General features: G+C 38.7%; 1 protein-coding gene across 7 annotated transcripts in view; it reads left to right on the forward strand.

Moving 5' to 3' along the window:
- The window catches only part of LOC136709683 (transcription initiation factor TFIID subunit 4-like), a 108,450-nt gene that overhangs the window by 24,888 nt on the left and 68,293 nt on the right, over window positions 1-15,269 (forward strand). For 6 of the 7 annotated variants that reach the window (XR_010804514.1, XR_010804515.1, XM_066685105.1 and 3 more), the window contains 3 exons: window positions 1,416-1,524; window positions 7,002-7,171; window positions 14,915-15,045. Coding sequence is in view for 4 of the 7 variants with exons in the window: in XM_066685105.1 (XP_066541202.1) it covers window positions 1,416-1,524; window positions 7,002-7,171; window positions 14,915-15,045 (410 nt within the window). In the remaining 3 variants the exon portion in view is untranslated. The remainder of the gene's footprint in view (window positions 1-1,415; window positions 1,525-7,001; window positions 7,172-14,914; window positions 15,046-15,269) is intronic. The other variant, XR_010804516.1, reaches the window with a different exon arrangement.

Genomic DNA, 15,269 nt, shown 5'->3' on the forward strand with positions numbered 1-15,269 from the left:
TACCGAAGATGCTCTTTTTACCTAGAAACAGGTCACTGCGGTATTTCATACAATTGTATGTTCAGGTGTTTCAGCACATATCTATAAATATAGAGATTTAATCTGTGTATCTCTCCATGTGCCCCTTGCGGTGTGTGTGTGTGTGTGTCTGTGTGTGCATACGGTGTGTTTTCTGGCCCTTAAATTGAGGTTTGAGGGAAAAGGTTTCTAAAAATATGATTCGCGGTAGCTCTGAGCAAGGAACATGCCTCGTAAAATCACATCCACATCCACTCAGAGAGAGAGAGAGAGAGAGAGAGAGAGAGAGAGAGAGAGAGAGAGAGAGAGAGAAGGGTGTTCTGGGAGGGCTGGCATTCAGGAATAAACTTGAGGGAAGCTGTGAAGTGCAGTGGTATTGACAGAATGATGTTCTTGACACAAACCTGGAGAACAAGACAGAGAGAGGGACAGAGACAGAGGAGCAAAGAATGGGATAAATGAGGAGCTAGGCAGGGCAAAAGCAAATGGAGAGAAAGGGAGATAGGGCAGGGTAGAGAGAGGGATAGAGAAGACAGATTGGTATACACCCTCTATCATAAAAAGAAAGGAATCTAGACAAATGAAAAACAAAACAACAAAAAGATAAACAAGGTGGGATAAGACAGAAGAGGAAGGGAAATTGTAGGGATAGGCTTAAGAAAAAGATTTAGACAGGGGAGACAAGAAAGGAATTAGATGAGAAAGGGAGAAAGTGAAATAGAACTGAAAGAGTGTGAGGAATGGGAGAAAAAAGAGAAAATGAGAAGGGCCAGGTAGAGGGACAGAAGAGCAAGAAAAGGGAGAGAAAGAAACGATAACAAAAAAAATCAAATCAAATCAAATCAAACCAAATTTATTTGTATAGCGCTTTTTACAACTGTTGTCACAAAGCCGCTTCACAGAATTCCAGTAAGACAAAGTTTTGACATGAAATGTAAAAATGTAAAGAATGTAAAAATGTAAAAATCCCCAGGTGAGCAAGCCAAGGGTGACAGTGGCAAGGAAAAACTCCCTCAGCTGAGGAAGAAACCCTGGGAGGAACCAAGGCTCACAAGGGGTGACCTATCCTCCTCTGGTCAATCTACTGGTAATAATAGTTAGGAGTCTGTGAAAACATCAGTGTAGGGCGGGCAGCTCCAAGGCACTTGGTGTTGGCTGGAGCATGGGCAGCTGGTCTGAAGTGTGGAGCGAGGGAATCGGAGAGACATGAAAAGAGAAAGGAGTGTGTTAATGGTCAGTAAAGTAAAGTCTTGAAGTGATGATTTAAGATGTGCTTCTTGAGGTCAGTTGTGGTCACTGATCAAACATAAACGTGAACAGGTCGTTATGCTGATGCCTGTATGTGCCTGTGTGGAAACACTGAAGCTGAACTGATCATTTCTGCTTGCTTTGTCCAGGTGCTGTTGGGAAATGCCCGGCCATCCAGACGAGTAAAAGCCCCACAGCCCTCCCCATCCAGCTCTCAGGGAAAAACAAACTCAATGACCCCGGGGGAGGCTCCTTCAGGTACAGCAATGTACATATAGGAGTTGGATGTTTATATGTGAGATCACCAGCTACATTACAAGGGGAGCTGTTGTAGTGGAAAATCACTTATCTATCTTAAACCACTTACCAGGCACCATAAAGCAAGTAGAAATAGAGTCTTGTTGCATGAGTGCCATGCAGTGGAAAAGCGTCGTTTGAATGAGAACAGGAAAGTGAGGTTTGGATATGTGGATGATGTTTGATGATTTTGTAGAAGATCCTTAGATGGTCCAAGTCAGAAGTAAATCAGTATAGTACCTGTGGTGAATAAAGTATTAATGTATAACTCAATATATGATTTTAGTATATCTTAATTATTTTTCAAGCATTTTGAACTTCATCCCATTCCTGCCTGCATTCCCATCTTATCACAAATACATCACTGCCCTGTATAGCTAGTGGACATAGGGAGACTTAAATTTTATTGTTAAGTAGGCAATAAATATATAATTAAAATATATAATAACTAAAATATATTAGTTTTTTAATATATGTATAGATATATGCACTAAGCTATATTATACAGATAATTTCAGATAAAGATGCAGCAAATATGTTTACTCAGTTTACTGGAATACTATAAATTATAATAATAATATATAGAATATAATCCAGCACAATTTAAAAAATAATACCTTCTGGGTGGTCTTATTTCACAGTGTAGCTGGTTAGGCTCCTGATCCTCACATTAATGTGCACATGCATTGAACAAGTGATTTATCATGATACAGAATTGTGCTTATAATAAGATAAGTTCAATATGAGTGACAGATGCATACTCTGCTAGATGTTTTGATGGGACCATTTTATAAAAACAATATAAAATGTATGAATGGTTTACAATCAGTTTATTAATGGTTATTAATTAGGTTGTAGAAATATTAAAGGTATGTAGTAATCATTTATAATACATGATATTTGCCAAATAGTGTACCCTCATCCATCTACACTGTTAAACCTCAGATCTTGAAGGATACTGTTATTAATTTGACTTCTCCATCAGTCAACCTTAAGCCTGTCCACTTTAGCCCATATTTGTTAATAAGCTTAACCATTTATTCAACAGATTTAATCAATTAACAACTGACAATGTTCTTTCAGACTTTGATGTAATGTGGTGTACTTTAACATATGAAATGACTAAATCCACATTCTCAGGTCCTAGCTTTTTTATCTCAACATTTTCAGTATTATTTTAAGAGGTAACTGTTGCTCTTTCTATCTCTGTGTTACAAATTATTACTAATGGCTTTTACGGTGTTTACTGCCTTATTAATAACCATATAATATACAGATTTTAAACGTTTTTAAAGAATATTGTTATTTAAAAAATAATATTCTTCTTTCCTGGACCGCGTTTCTGTACTATTGTACAGAATATAGTAATGTACTGTTGTTGCGTGACAGTGTGTAATACTGAGAACTATCACACGGGGGCAGCCTTTCTCTGAGTAGTTACAGGTGACTGCAGGCGACTCTTGAAGGGAAACGACTGCAGATCATCTGCACTCCTGTCTTTCTTCTACCTGATAAACAATGGTCCATCAATCAGTTTCTTTGTGTTCCTTCGAAACTTTCATCCTCTCTTTCTGTGTCTCTGTGGAATTAGATCTGTGTAATTACCTTTTATCTCAGTGTTATGGGGCCTTTAATTTTTTTTCAAAAAATCTCAGAAAGCCTGGAAATAGAGACCATATTTTTAAGTAAACTATAAAAATGCCCTGGAGACATTCAGTAAAGTTGTGGAAGAGAGTACTTTTAGAGCATTAACCCTCATATAGCACATATTTCTAGGATATTCTCAGCTGCTAATGACCAGTTTAAATGTCCATTTATACCAATTGGTCACTAGTGTATGCTGTGTCTTTATCACTTTTATGTATTCTCCAATAATATCAGTACCTGACCCAACTAATGCTTGTGTGGCTGTCATCAGATCTTCACAACGTTTCAACAAGTCATTGGACTTTGTGATGTTATTTGTCACAATACATAAATATAGATACTGCCACATTCAATAAAACCTAGTTTCCTGACCTTAAACTAGTGGGTGTTTCTGTTAACGTAGACATACACTTACGTGCTTTTAGAAACCCTCTGTAAATAAAAATAGGATTTTTGTTTGTGCAGTGCTTTTTTTTCAGAGTTGCTCACGGCACTAATCATGATTTGCTGACACAGCTCCACTCTGGCCCCGGGGGAAGCTATTAACAGATAAATACGAGTGTATAATGTGTAGGTGTGGTGTTACTGGAGTTGGCATTGTTTGAAAGCTGCTGTTTTTGCAGTGCCTAAAACTAGCTTGGCCCTTGGGCTAATTCCTCACTGCTAGACTTACATAATTACATCTAAAATAGTGGCAAACACTATCAATGCAGAACATTATCACATATAAATCGTATTACAGCATTAGATCATATACAAGTAAGTAATAAAGGGGACATTAGAAATGAACAGTTTGGTGTGATTATTCTTACCAATATTGTGATAAAAGTGCAGTTATTTTCGATAAATATAGCTTAAAATATAGCTTAATTTTCTTTGTGTGTTTGCACATATGTATGTGGGTGGTGGTGGTGGTGGGGGGGTTGTTTGTGTATGTGTGTATTGTCTGTGGGTGACCAGATAACTTAATCGCAGAGTTGTGGATTGTTCAGTATCTGTGCTGCTTTTGTTTTGGTCAAGTTTGATTTTGGCCTACATTATCTGGTTTACATTTGTGTAGTCTGTACTGCTGTATGTGTATGTGTGTTATGTTTGTGTGACCTGTACTGATTTATGTATATGGTCTTTGGGTGACCTGTACTACTGCGTGTGTGTATTTGTGTGTGTATTTTCTTTGCGTGACAGATCACTGTCTATCTGTGTGTGTGGGTGTATGTGTGCGGTGGGGTGGTGTGGGGGGTTGCACAGAGTGTGCAGTAATGGCCATATCTCTTGACCCCTGAGGGAAGCAGTAGCTGCGAGCGCTGATTGATAAACCAATAAATCTTTGGCAGCATTGCTAATTAAGCTGTCACTGCCACGTGTTACGGACAACCTTTTACCCCAACGGCATTTTTTTTTAGTGGCCACTACTTTCCGGATGCTTTCATGACTGCTTCTGCCACACTGTCCTCTGCCCTGGTCTTTTACCCGTATTTGTGCCTGTTGAAATGCTACTTTGTGTGTTAGTCAGCTTTCAGTATTTTCTTATATTTAATATACATGGTAAGTTCTATGGACTTTATGTACTCTCCTGTGTCAGACTTTTGCCAGACTAAAACAGAAACACACCCACAGGTAACAAATTGATATACATTGAAATACATTGTGAAATATATATAAACTTGTTTACTAGTGTATTTTTTTTTAGATATTCTTGTGACCACTACGCTCCTGAAACTTCCATGACCTGATTCTGCTGCACTGTCCACTGCCCTTTTGTTTTGTACCTGTCTCTTTGCTGAAAGGGCTAGTTAACCACTGATTGTAATTAGCAGATACAGCAAGCCAGGCATTTACATATCATGAACATTTATATTTATTCATATATTGCATTTTACAACCTGATGGTGTCACAAAACAGCTTTACAGAAATTGAGAATTGAAGCAAAAATCGAAATTAATATCCTCAGGTGAGCAAGCAAAGGCGACAGTGGCAAGGAAAAACTCGCTTGAAGCAGGAGGAAGAACGCTTGGAAGGAACCAAGACTCACAAGGAGGACTCTAGTCAAACAAATTATAGACAATAGAATTTTAATTTAAAACTGCAGGTAGAAACAGCTTTGGAGACTGTATATGTAATGGAGGTATTTAGTAAAGGTCTGTGCTAAATCAGTTCCAGCAAATATCAAGGTGCTGCTGCATGGGGAGAACAGGTGGAGTGTAGCAGATACAGGGAATGGAGGGCAGGTAAACTGGTCTCAAAGCAAGCGAGCCTCCAGCAGCCAGTCTTCCATCAGTGTCCTGCCAGACAGGAGGGCAGTCATTAACTCAAAGGGAGTAAAGAGGTGGCACTAATTCCGTTTGTATTTATGGATTATAGAGAATATGTTCCACTTGGTGTGGAGTAGGGTTTTCACAAAGAAGAATCTAAATTCATATGTGGAAGCACTTGGATTGTGAGAGGCAGAATGTGCAACTTCTAAGACTAAAATTCTGGCACACACACACACACACACACACACACACACACACATACACACACACACACAGAGAAGAGAAGAGAAGAGAAGAGGAGAGAGAGAGAGAGAGAGAGAGAGAGAGCTTGTATAATGTCCACAGAAAAGCATGAAATGAAATTGGACACCCCGGAGCAGCTGTACAGGAGCATAAGCTCACCATACATGGTGAAAAAAACATGGACTAGTCTAATGGGGTGTCAATCCCCACAGTTTTGGGCTGAAGAGCAGCAGAATTCTTTTCTCTGAAGTGATGAAGTTCTGTTTAATACCTTTTGGAGTTAGAGAACTAGAACTGATCATCTGATGCAGCTCAGTGCCATCAAATCTTCACATCAATGGTCCAACAGCTCTCTCAGATGAATAGAAACTGTTTCTACAGAAAAATGGACGCAAACCACTGATTAATACCCTTAATCTCTGAAGTAATGTTGGAGGAGCATCTTTACCACGTCACCAGTTCAGGCCCCTAGAGCTGAGTGCTTTAACCGTGTTGTTTTAAGGCACTTTGAGCAGCATTCCACACTTAAAGAGAAGTTCTAATAGTGTGTGTCGGCCTCCCGCCATGGTGTCAACCCTCATACACTCCTCTGGAGTGCCCAATGGAGGGGTCAGAGCCTAAGAAATGCAGCAGGGAGCCGAGCCTGGGATCCGAGCCCACACGCTGGCTCCAAGGGTGGGCACGAACACGGCCAATGTTGGGGGTCGCTGTCAGAATCGGTATCAGAGCTGGAGTGCAGGACATAAACGAGTGTGGAGCACAGGGAACTTTGACCCTCGTGACCCTTTGGGAGAGAGAGTTTTTTTAGTGCCACCCCGGGGCTCTTCTTCTCCGCTGATGCTGTCTAATTAGGGCACAGTCACCATGGAAACGGGAAAAGGGAAGACCACCCCCAACCCCACACTGGATGCCTCGGATGTCAGTCAGGGTCTGATAATGGCACTGATGATCATAAAGATGTGGAGGACGGTTATTGTGGGATATTTTGTTTATATTTTATGGAATATATTGGTAAAAATAAATGCTTTACCATCCCAACCATTTACAAACACAATTGTGTTTGTCCTTTATTTAATTCTGTTAAAGATTTTGTGTAAGGAATTTAAAGCATATGTGCCTCAAAAACTGCTGGAAAATGCAGGTAGGTGCCAAGCAGCAGGGAAACACTGCTAGTTTTCCAAAATCTCTGCCAGTCAGGTATGCGTTTAAAGCTGCGTTTAAGGTGTGCTCAGGTGTGTTTGGGTGTGGATAATTCAGCTCAGGTGTGACAGGATCTCTGTGCTGTGTTTCAGGGATGATGATGACATCAATGATGTGGCGTCTATGGCTGGGGTCAACCTGAATGAGGAGAGCGCCCGTATCTTAGCAACCAACTCAGAACTGGTGGGCACACAGATCCGATCGTGTAAGGACGAGGCCTTCCTGCCCACCGGCCTGCTGCACCGTCGCATCCTGGAGACTGGTAGGACACGCACGCACGCACGCCCGCACACCCGCACACACACCTCACACACATACACACACACACAGAGGCACAGGATGTATTGAAGACATGCAGACAGGTTCCGACCAGACTAAATCTAACAAAATCTCCAAAGAGAAGGAATAACAAATGAAAAGATCACTGGGTGGAGTCTATTAGAGCAAATTGGGCAAGGTGGGTCTTAAGTTACGGCCATGGGTAGAACTGAATGATTCATAAATGACAGTCTAAAATGAACATGAATGAGAGGTTTTGCATGGCATGTCCTGTAGTTCTGCTTATCAATCCAGCATCTACTTTAATTTTCACTGGAAAAATTGGATCTAATGACACTATAACCTACAATAATGGCATTTCACATCTGAATATTGCACCAGGGAATTCACTAGGGCAACAATCGTCAGGAAATTGGTGGAGGAGTGAGTGAAGGAACAGTTCTGTCTTCTCCCTCAACACCCATGGCTAAAGTGTAAAAATGCATTTGTCACTGCACAATGTACATCGAAATGTGTCCGTCCAAACATTTCAGTCAGTGAAGTATAGGGAGATTCAGCCCATTTTGAGAATGACAGCAAGATGCCATAAAGACCTTTAGTCTGCAAGCTAAATTGTAGTGTAAAACCAATACGTGAACCATGGTTTGGAAATTGGTCTGGACTTTCATGTGTCAATTCCTAAAGCTAATGTCTGAGTTATCTGCTTAATTATCGAGGGCCAGTCTGGACCAGAAGTCCAGTCTTGGGTATGGACACAAACACATACAGCATCTCCTCCTTTTCCTGTAACACCCAGCAATTTATGTATTGTGTTTCTTTCTCTCCATGTACCTTTAAGAGGAGCCTTCATCATTGCAAACTCTGTCAGTGTTTCTCCCAGCCATAAGACTATTAGCTCCAGTGTGATCAGTGGTTATTATAGAGCTCTTCACCATGTTCATCATAAACTCATGTCTGCTGAATATAGGCCAGTCTTCAAATGCCTGTGGCACAAAGAGCAACTCTCCCTCTTTGTCTTCGGCTTGGCTTTGTTTTGGTATCTGTTTATTATTTGTGACTGTATCTGTTGTGTCATCACTGCAGACCATGTCTGTGTTTGTGAGTTGTCCTGATGTCAGTGCTATGTGCTGCTGTTAAAATTGAGTGGGATTCTCTTAAACAGGCTGCTCTATTGGTCTGATGACTCCTGCAGTGACTTTCTCTAAAAGTGAAACTGCTGCATGAATAGTTTATGGCCTGCCGTTTGAAGAGTAGCTGTCAGGTTTGTCCTGTGGACTGCAGGAAGGCAGATGCCAAAGCAGCTCATATCTTTCCTCTTCTCTTTCAAATCAAAGACTGGGGCTAGACCAGCAGGCCCGAGCTTCTCTCATAAACTCTGCGATCTGACTTGCCAGCTGCAGAGGCTTTAAGCATTATGTAACAAAAAGTGGTTTAAAGTGGTTCTACAATCATAAATAAAATATGCTATATTTTTGGGTCCATTATATAAATAATAGATAGGTTTATTTAGAACTAAACAGATTCAGGTGTTTAAATCTTTAACCTCACCGTTAAAGATTGTGGAAATTGCCTGAAGAACCAAGGACACAAGTGTTTTTTTTTTAAAAGCAAGTACTCAAAGTACTCAACCATGTACTTGAGTTAAAGTACAGATACTCAATGCAAATTATTGCTGCAGTAAAACTAGAAGCCCTCATTTTAGATCTCCACTTGAGTAAATGTACAAAAGTATTTACCTTCAAATGTACTTAAGTATCAAATGTAAAAGTACCATGACATATTATGGCTAAAATGTCCTTTGTAACAAGACTCATGTTTAATCAACGCATTGTAGGTGAAAAGATTCTAGTGTCAATAATGGTTCACCCTTCTTTTAATAAAATGTCATTAACTAGTCTGATGCTGATGAACACAACAGAAACGGACAAAGAATAATTACAATGAATATTATGTCAACTGTCACATTCCTTTAAAAGGGCAGTTTCAGCAGTGCTGAAGATTAGCGATGTCAGATGCTCTATTCTCCCTATTACAGCTCAGTGGAGGATCACAATAATTTTGTGATTCTGTAATTTTAAGGTAAAACAGAGTTCAGAGTTTTAAGCTCGTTTTTTGTCTTCATACTTGTAAAGTAGACCTACTGGTTGACTTATTTCTGTAATTCTGAGCCATCTGTTGCTTTGGACTTGTTTATCTCATTGTAACAATTTCCAGGTTTTGGAATATTTCTGGTTTTGACCTCGTTTCAAGTATTGACTTAATTTACGCCGTAAATTGTCAAACACTGTTAAATAAACCTACAACTGATTCTCCCCCTCAGTTTGGAGTGATTATGACATCTACAGATCCATATACCATATAATATGAATGAATAATAGTCATTACTAACCTACTAAATGGTACAAATCATTTTGTTAATTCATAACGCTTCTAAAAAAAAAAAGTGATTACTTACAGTCTCAAATACGCACACCAGTTAAAATAAAACGTCTGCCTTTCTTATTACTTGGCTTTCGGCAGAGAAACTTGAGTTTGTATCTGCCCGTCTCCTGGTAACGGTGCCATGCAGAGAGCTGTGCGGAGCAGAGAGTTTAGTTCAGACCTGTTATGGTTTTATTCAAACATAAACCAAAAGGAATGGCAGATTTTCATAATGTAGTGGAGTAAAAAGTAAGAAATTTGACTTTAACATGTAGTGGAATTAAAGTAAAAAAAACTCCCAAAATGGAAATATTTCAGTAAAGTACAGATACACAAAAAAAATGACTAAAGTACAGTAACAAATTACATTTACTTTGTTATTGTCCACCACTGGTGATATATTGATCAGTGAACACTCAAAAACAGTTTGTAAGCCTACTTGATAATTTAGTATGTTATCAGAATACAGTATAAAGTTATGGTAGAGGTAAATTATTGTCATTAAAGCTACAAGCAATATAAAAGTACCATTAAAAGCACAACAGTATTTGTAAAGTTTTGTGTTCCCTAAAGCTATATTGCATTCCTTTCTTCAGAAGGCGAGCTGAATATTTGTAAGTTTTCATTATAGAACTGTGTAAAATAAAACAAAATATAAGCCCTGGAAATGAAAAGGTGCGTGTGAATCAACACAGCTTCAAAATATTATTATGGTACAATAATGTTCCCTAAATAAAAGTACTGTATATGTTCCCTTAAGGTTCCACCACAGTGACAGTTTTTCTGAGAATGTAAGAGGGGAGCAGCCATGGCATTAAGGTTAGTTAAGCGTCCTTGAAACCGTAGGGCCACTGGTCCAATTCCCGGGACGACCTCTAACTTTCTTGCGTGATTACAGACTTGTTTAAATACAGAGTAGTTGCATGTGTATGCTTTTATCAGTTTGGCCTTATCAGTTGGTTTAGTCTTTTCTGTTTTCCTTTTTCCTTTCCTCTCTTCTCCTCTACTATCCTCCCTCCATCCCAGCATGCAATGACTCTCAATTAAGCCTGAGTGGTGGACATGAAGGAGCCAGAGGCTTTGCTGCAGTAGCAGTGCAACTCCATGTGGTTGTTATTGTGCAGCCTTGAGCGTTAGGCTGCTTGCAGAATGGAAATGCGCTTGTGTGTGTGTGTGTGTGTGTGTGTGTGTGTGTGTGTGTGTGTGTGTGTGCGCGTGTGTGTGTGGGATGACGGGGCGCCCCCTGCTGTTTAACAGCAGTGTGACGGTGAGCTTGTGTCAGAGATTTGGCTCCAGAAAAGCTCCAGGGTGACAGCAGACCAGGGGAGGCCCCTCGGCCTGCCAGCTCCACTTAGACCTGAGTGTAGCGTGAACACACACCGACACTCACTCACATACACACACGCGCGCACACACACACACACATAGAGAAAGCTTGTGAACCCATGTACACTTGGGATGATCTTGATGCTCACTGAGTTTTCCAAACAGACTGACCTCCAAATGAGTAAGATTTAAGATTGACTCTCAGTTCCTAAATAGCTCCCAGGTTAAGATCGGCTCTAAGATTAATAATGGATTTCAGGTCTAAGATCAACTCTAAGATCCAAACTCAACTATTTTGAAAATCAGCTTTCAAATCTATGGTTGACTTTCAGATTTATTATTTGCTCAGTGATGTAAGATCAGATTTTAGATTTAAGTTCAGGTCTCTGATCTACGAATATAACTCAGATCTAAGATCAGCTCTTAGATTTAAGTTCACCTCTCTGATCTACAAATATAACTCAGATCCAAGGTCAGCTCTCAGATCTATGATCAACTCTTAGATTTAAAAGGAGGTCTGAGATCTAAGAAAATCTCTCAGATTTAAGAATAGCTCTCATTTAAGCTCAGCTCTCAAGTGTAAGATCAACTCTCAGATCCAAGGTTAGTTCTTAGGTCTAAGATCAACTCTTAGATCTAAGATCAGTCCAGAAATCAGATCTCTCGTTAAAAATCTACTTTCAGGTCTAAGGCCAACTCTCAGATCTCTGACTGACTCTAAGATCTAAAGTCAGCTCTAAAGGCCAGCTCTCAGACCTAACTTCAGCCCTGACATCTAGGAACAAATCTCAGATCTATGATCAACTCTCATAGGTCTAAGATCAGCTTCAGACATAAGACCAAGTCTCAGATCTAAAATCAGCTCTAAAACCTCAGATTTATGACAAATTCTTTAATTTCAACCTCTCTCTCTCTCTTTTACTGTACAATGAAGAATCTGGATGGTTTTGAAAGTGTATGGGATGTCAGTTTAATATTCTGTTCTTTTACTGACATATTATTATCATGATTATTATTATTATTATTATTGTATGGATTGAATGACTGGTATGACTGATTGAATGACTGGTTAACTGGTAGAATGTGAACTGATGGCATCAATAATCAGAGTTTCTCTCTCTCTCTCTCTCTCTCTCTCTCTCTCTCTCTTACACACACACACACACACACACACACACACTACACACAATCGCACACAGCTGGAACTGTTTGTAGTGTCTTTTTAAGCCAAAGGGTGACACTCTGTTATCCCAACAGGGACATTAAATACAGCAGCATTCAGAAAGGGTATCATAACACAAAACTCCAACCATGTACACAGAACTACAGTTCACAGATAGAGCAGTTTGTCTGTCATGTGAAATGTACACATGATGTTCAATCCTTTTTTTCTGTGATGGAGATTTAGGGCCACTGTATAAAAAAAACATATTTGGAGTCTAAATAATTCTTAGAATAAAGTCGGAATAATTCCTAAAATAAATTGGAATAATTCCAAGATTAAAGTCAGAATGATTCAGAGATTAATGTCAGAATAATTCAGATAATAAAATTGGACATACAGTATCTGTTTTTGGACTCAAATCTGACCTTAAGCTCTTGTTCATGCCAAGTTTTTAGTTTTGACACAGAAAAGAAAGAAACAAGACCTTGATTTGGAGTTTCTTTTGGTGTTTGTCTTTTCTTGTGATGTAAAGATGAGCCTTAAAGTGGAAGAATTTCAGAAAAACATAACATCTTAGATATAGACTTACAATCATTTCTCAATTCATGTCTATATAAATATGGTTCTCTAACTAAGAGCAGAGCCTTGTGGTGTGGTGGGTTGGGGGTTCTTCTGGGAAGGGAGGATGACAAGTTAATTTGAGGAATATTTGCACCCATGTGTTTACTGCCCTGTTTGTGCTTGTGTTGGAGTTCTCAAGCGTCTGGCCTTGACAGTGAATTAGAATCAAATAAACAGAGCAGCTCTGAAGTGTAGGTGCATGTGCTGTTACACATGGGGCAAGTATGTATGAAGGAGGAGAAAGGGCCTGTTTTCCTTGCTTTGATTGTGTTTTTTGTTTTTGTCATGGATCAGTGACAGTAAGAATTGGCAGTGTTTGATTATATTTTTATATTTTATGCTGTCCTTTTCGGAAACGTCATATTTTTTATTTCTTTGTATTTTCACTCATTATCTCTTTACAATCTCCACCATCTCAAACTGCTGAGGAAGTGTGCATGGTACGTGCGGAACGGCTGATTTAAATAATTGCTGTGATTTACTTAAAAGAACAGTGCAAGGGGAAATTATGTTAATTTGGAAATGAAATAAAAGGATGTAACAAGATGGTAACCGACCAAAGACTCTAGTCCTGTGCAGAAGCACCAGAAGAAGTGGATGGCTGCAAGGAAGCCTAATTATCCTCCAAAGTGAAGGTGGTCACCCACGTTAACACACAGGAACGGCAGATAGGAGCTATTTAATTCTGTGTTTTTTCTCTCTCTCCTTTTCTTCTCGTCTCAGATCAGATTCACGCAGTCGTCCTACAGCTAGTGTGCCTTAATGAGGACGCTGTACCAAATTTTTTGCGAGACATTTTACACTCAGAGTGCATATACAACCCACTCCTGGAACACATGTTGGGGTTCTGTTTTTGGAAATGAGGGGCTTTTATGGCACTTACTTGTGTGACCCAGATGTAGAGGTGGGTGCTATGATGATATTATGATAATATCATATTTTTTTCTTTAGACATATAATCACTGTTCAAAATAAAACACGTATGTCCAAAATGGTCACTATATAGAAGGGAAAAAAACTCGGAACGGAAGCCAATGTAAAAAATGTACTGCAAGTAATTTTGGAGCATTTCTATTGGTCCATTCATCAATACATTTTCACGAAATGTGAAGAACAGCTGCTGTAGTAAACAAAAAATGAACAAAATGGGAAATACATGTTTTATTATGGACAACGAAGATATGGAATCTAAGGAGATCTGGTTCTAGACTAGAATTATTTTTTGATTGGCCAGGTGTTCATTAAAGAGCAGAACAAACCTTTGAGATGTTCAATAAAATATGTACACCCTTTGTCCTCATGATCTTTCTCATTCGGTTCCTTTTATCTGTGATTTGTTTTTTGTTTTTTGTTTTTTTGTAAACACATAATGTAGTTGCAGATCAATTGAAAAAACAAACAAACAAAAAACTGATTAATTGTATGATTCTTAATACTAAAGCTTTTAATAATGGATGTTTAAATATAAAATAAAAGAAAAGATGTAAGATAAACAGAGTGCAATATATTATTAGTGTATAGATAAAAAAATATATAATTGCAAAAGTAACGTGCTATTACTTTTATTTTTGGAATGGAGATTAAAGATGTTACATGTGATATACACGACAAAATGGTGAGAGCAAACTTATAATATCTCGAAGTATTTTAAGTTTTTATCATTTTTTTCCTTAGTTTTCTAAGCAAAACTTTCAGGGACAGATTTACTCTCAGACATAGAACTTTAATAGAGAAAGATAATGGTACAGTCAGGGAGTGTGTGAGAGAGAGTTAGTTAGTTATGGGATTTAACACATATTTCAGCATAAATAAAATGTAATCAGCCTTCTAAAGTCAACATTAACAATGCTGTGTTTACATTGCTAGATAAAATAGTTAATATGTCACTAGACTCTGTAAAAAGAGGGAAATATGGGAAGAAGTGGAAAATTTTGATAAAATGATTAACCAATGTATAAAAACTATTAACACTTTAATTCTCGTTAACATGTTAATATTTACAGCAGTAACATGATCATTAAGAGCTTTATTGTATATATTTTTAAGTGGTCTAAATGCTGTAGCATATAATTATCATAGTAAATTCTTCTTAAAAATGCTGTGAATGCTGTGATTTTATGTTGTTGCCATAATCACATATCAGATTATTAGATAAGAGTGTATTATAACAAAGTCTGTTGTTATGTGTTGTAGCAAAGAAGTTTGGAGTGACGGAGGTGCCTCTAGAGGCAGTGAACTTCATCTCTCATGCCACGCAGTCTCGGTTACGGACCGTTCTGGAGAAGATCACCAGCATCGCTCAGCATAGGATGGATTCCAACAAGGTACAACACACCACACCAGAGGATCCAAACTTTCTGCAGCTTTTAAATAGATATATGCCTGCCCTAAAGCACGGGTCAGCACCTTGGCTAGTGATTTTACTGGTCTTCCTAATGACAAACTATCTATCCAATATCTTTGAGAGGAGTTGAAGTGGTGTATGTGGTCCAGAACTAATCCAACATCAGCAACTGACCTGATTTATGTCGATGAATGGCATCACATA

This window comes from Hoplias malabaricus, chromosome 11 (genome assembly GCF_029633855.1).
Source record: "Hoplias malabaricus isolate fHopMal1 chromosome 11, fHopMal1.hap1, whole genome shotgun sequence".
Lineage (NCBI taxonomy): Eukaryota > Metazoa > Chordata > Actinopteri > Characiformes > Erythrinidae > Hoplias > Hoplias malabaricus.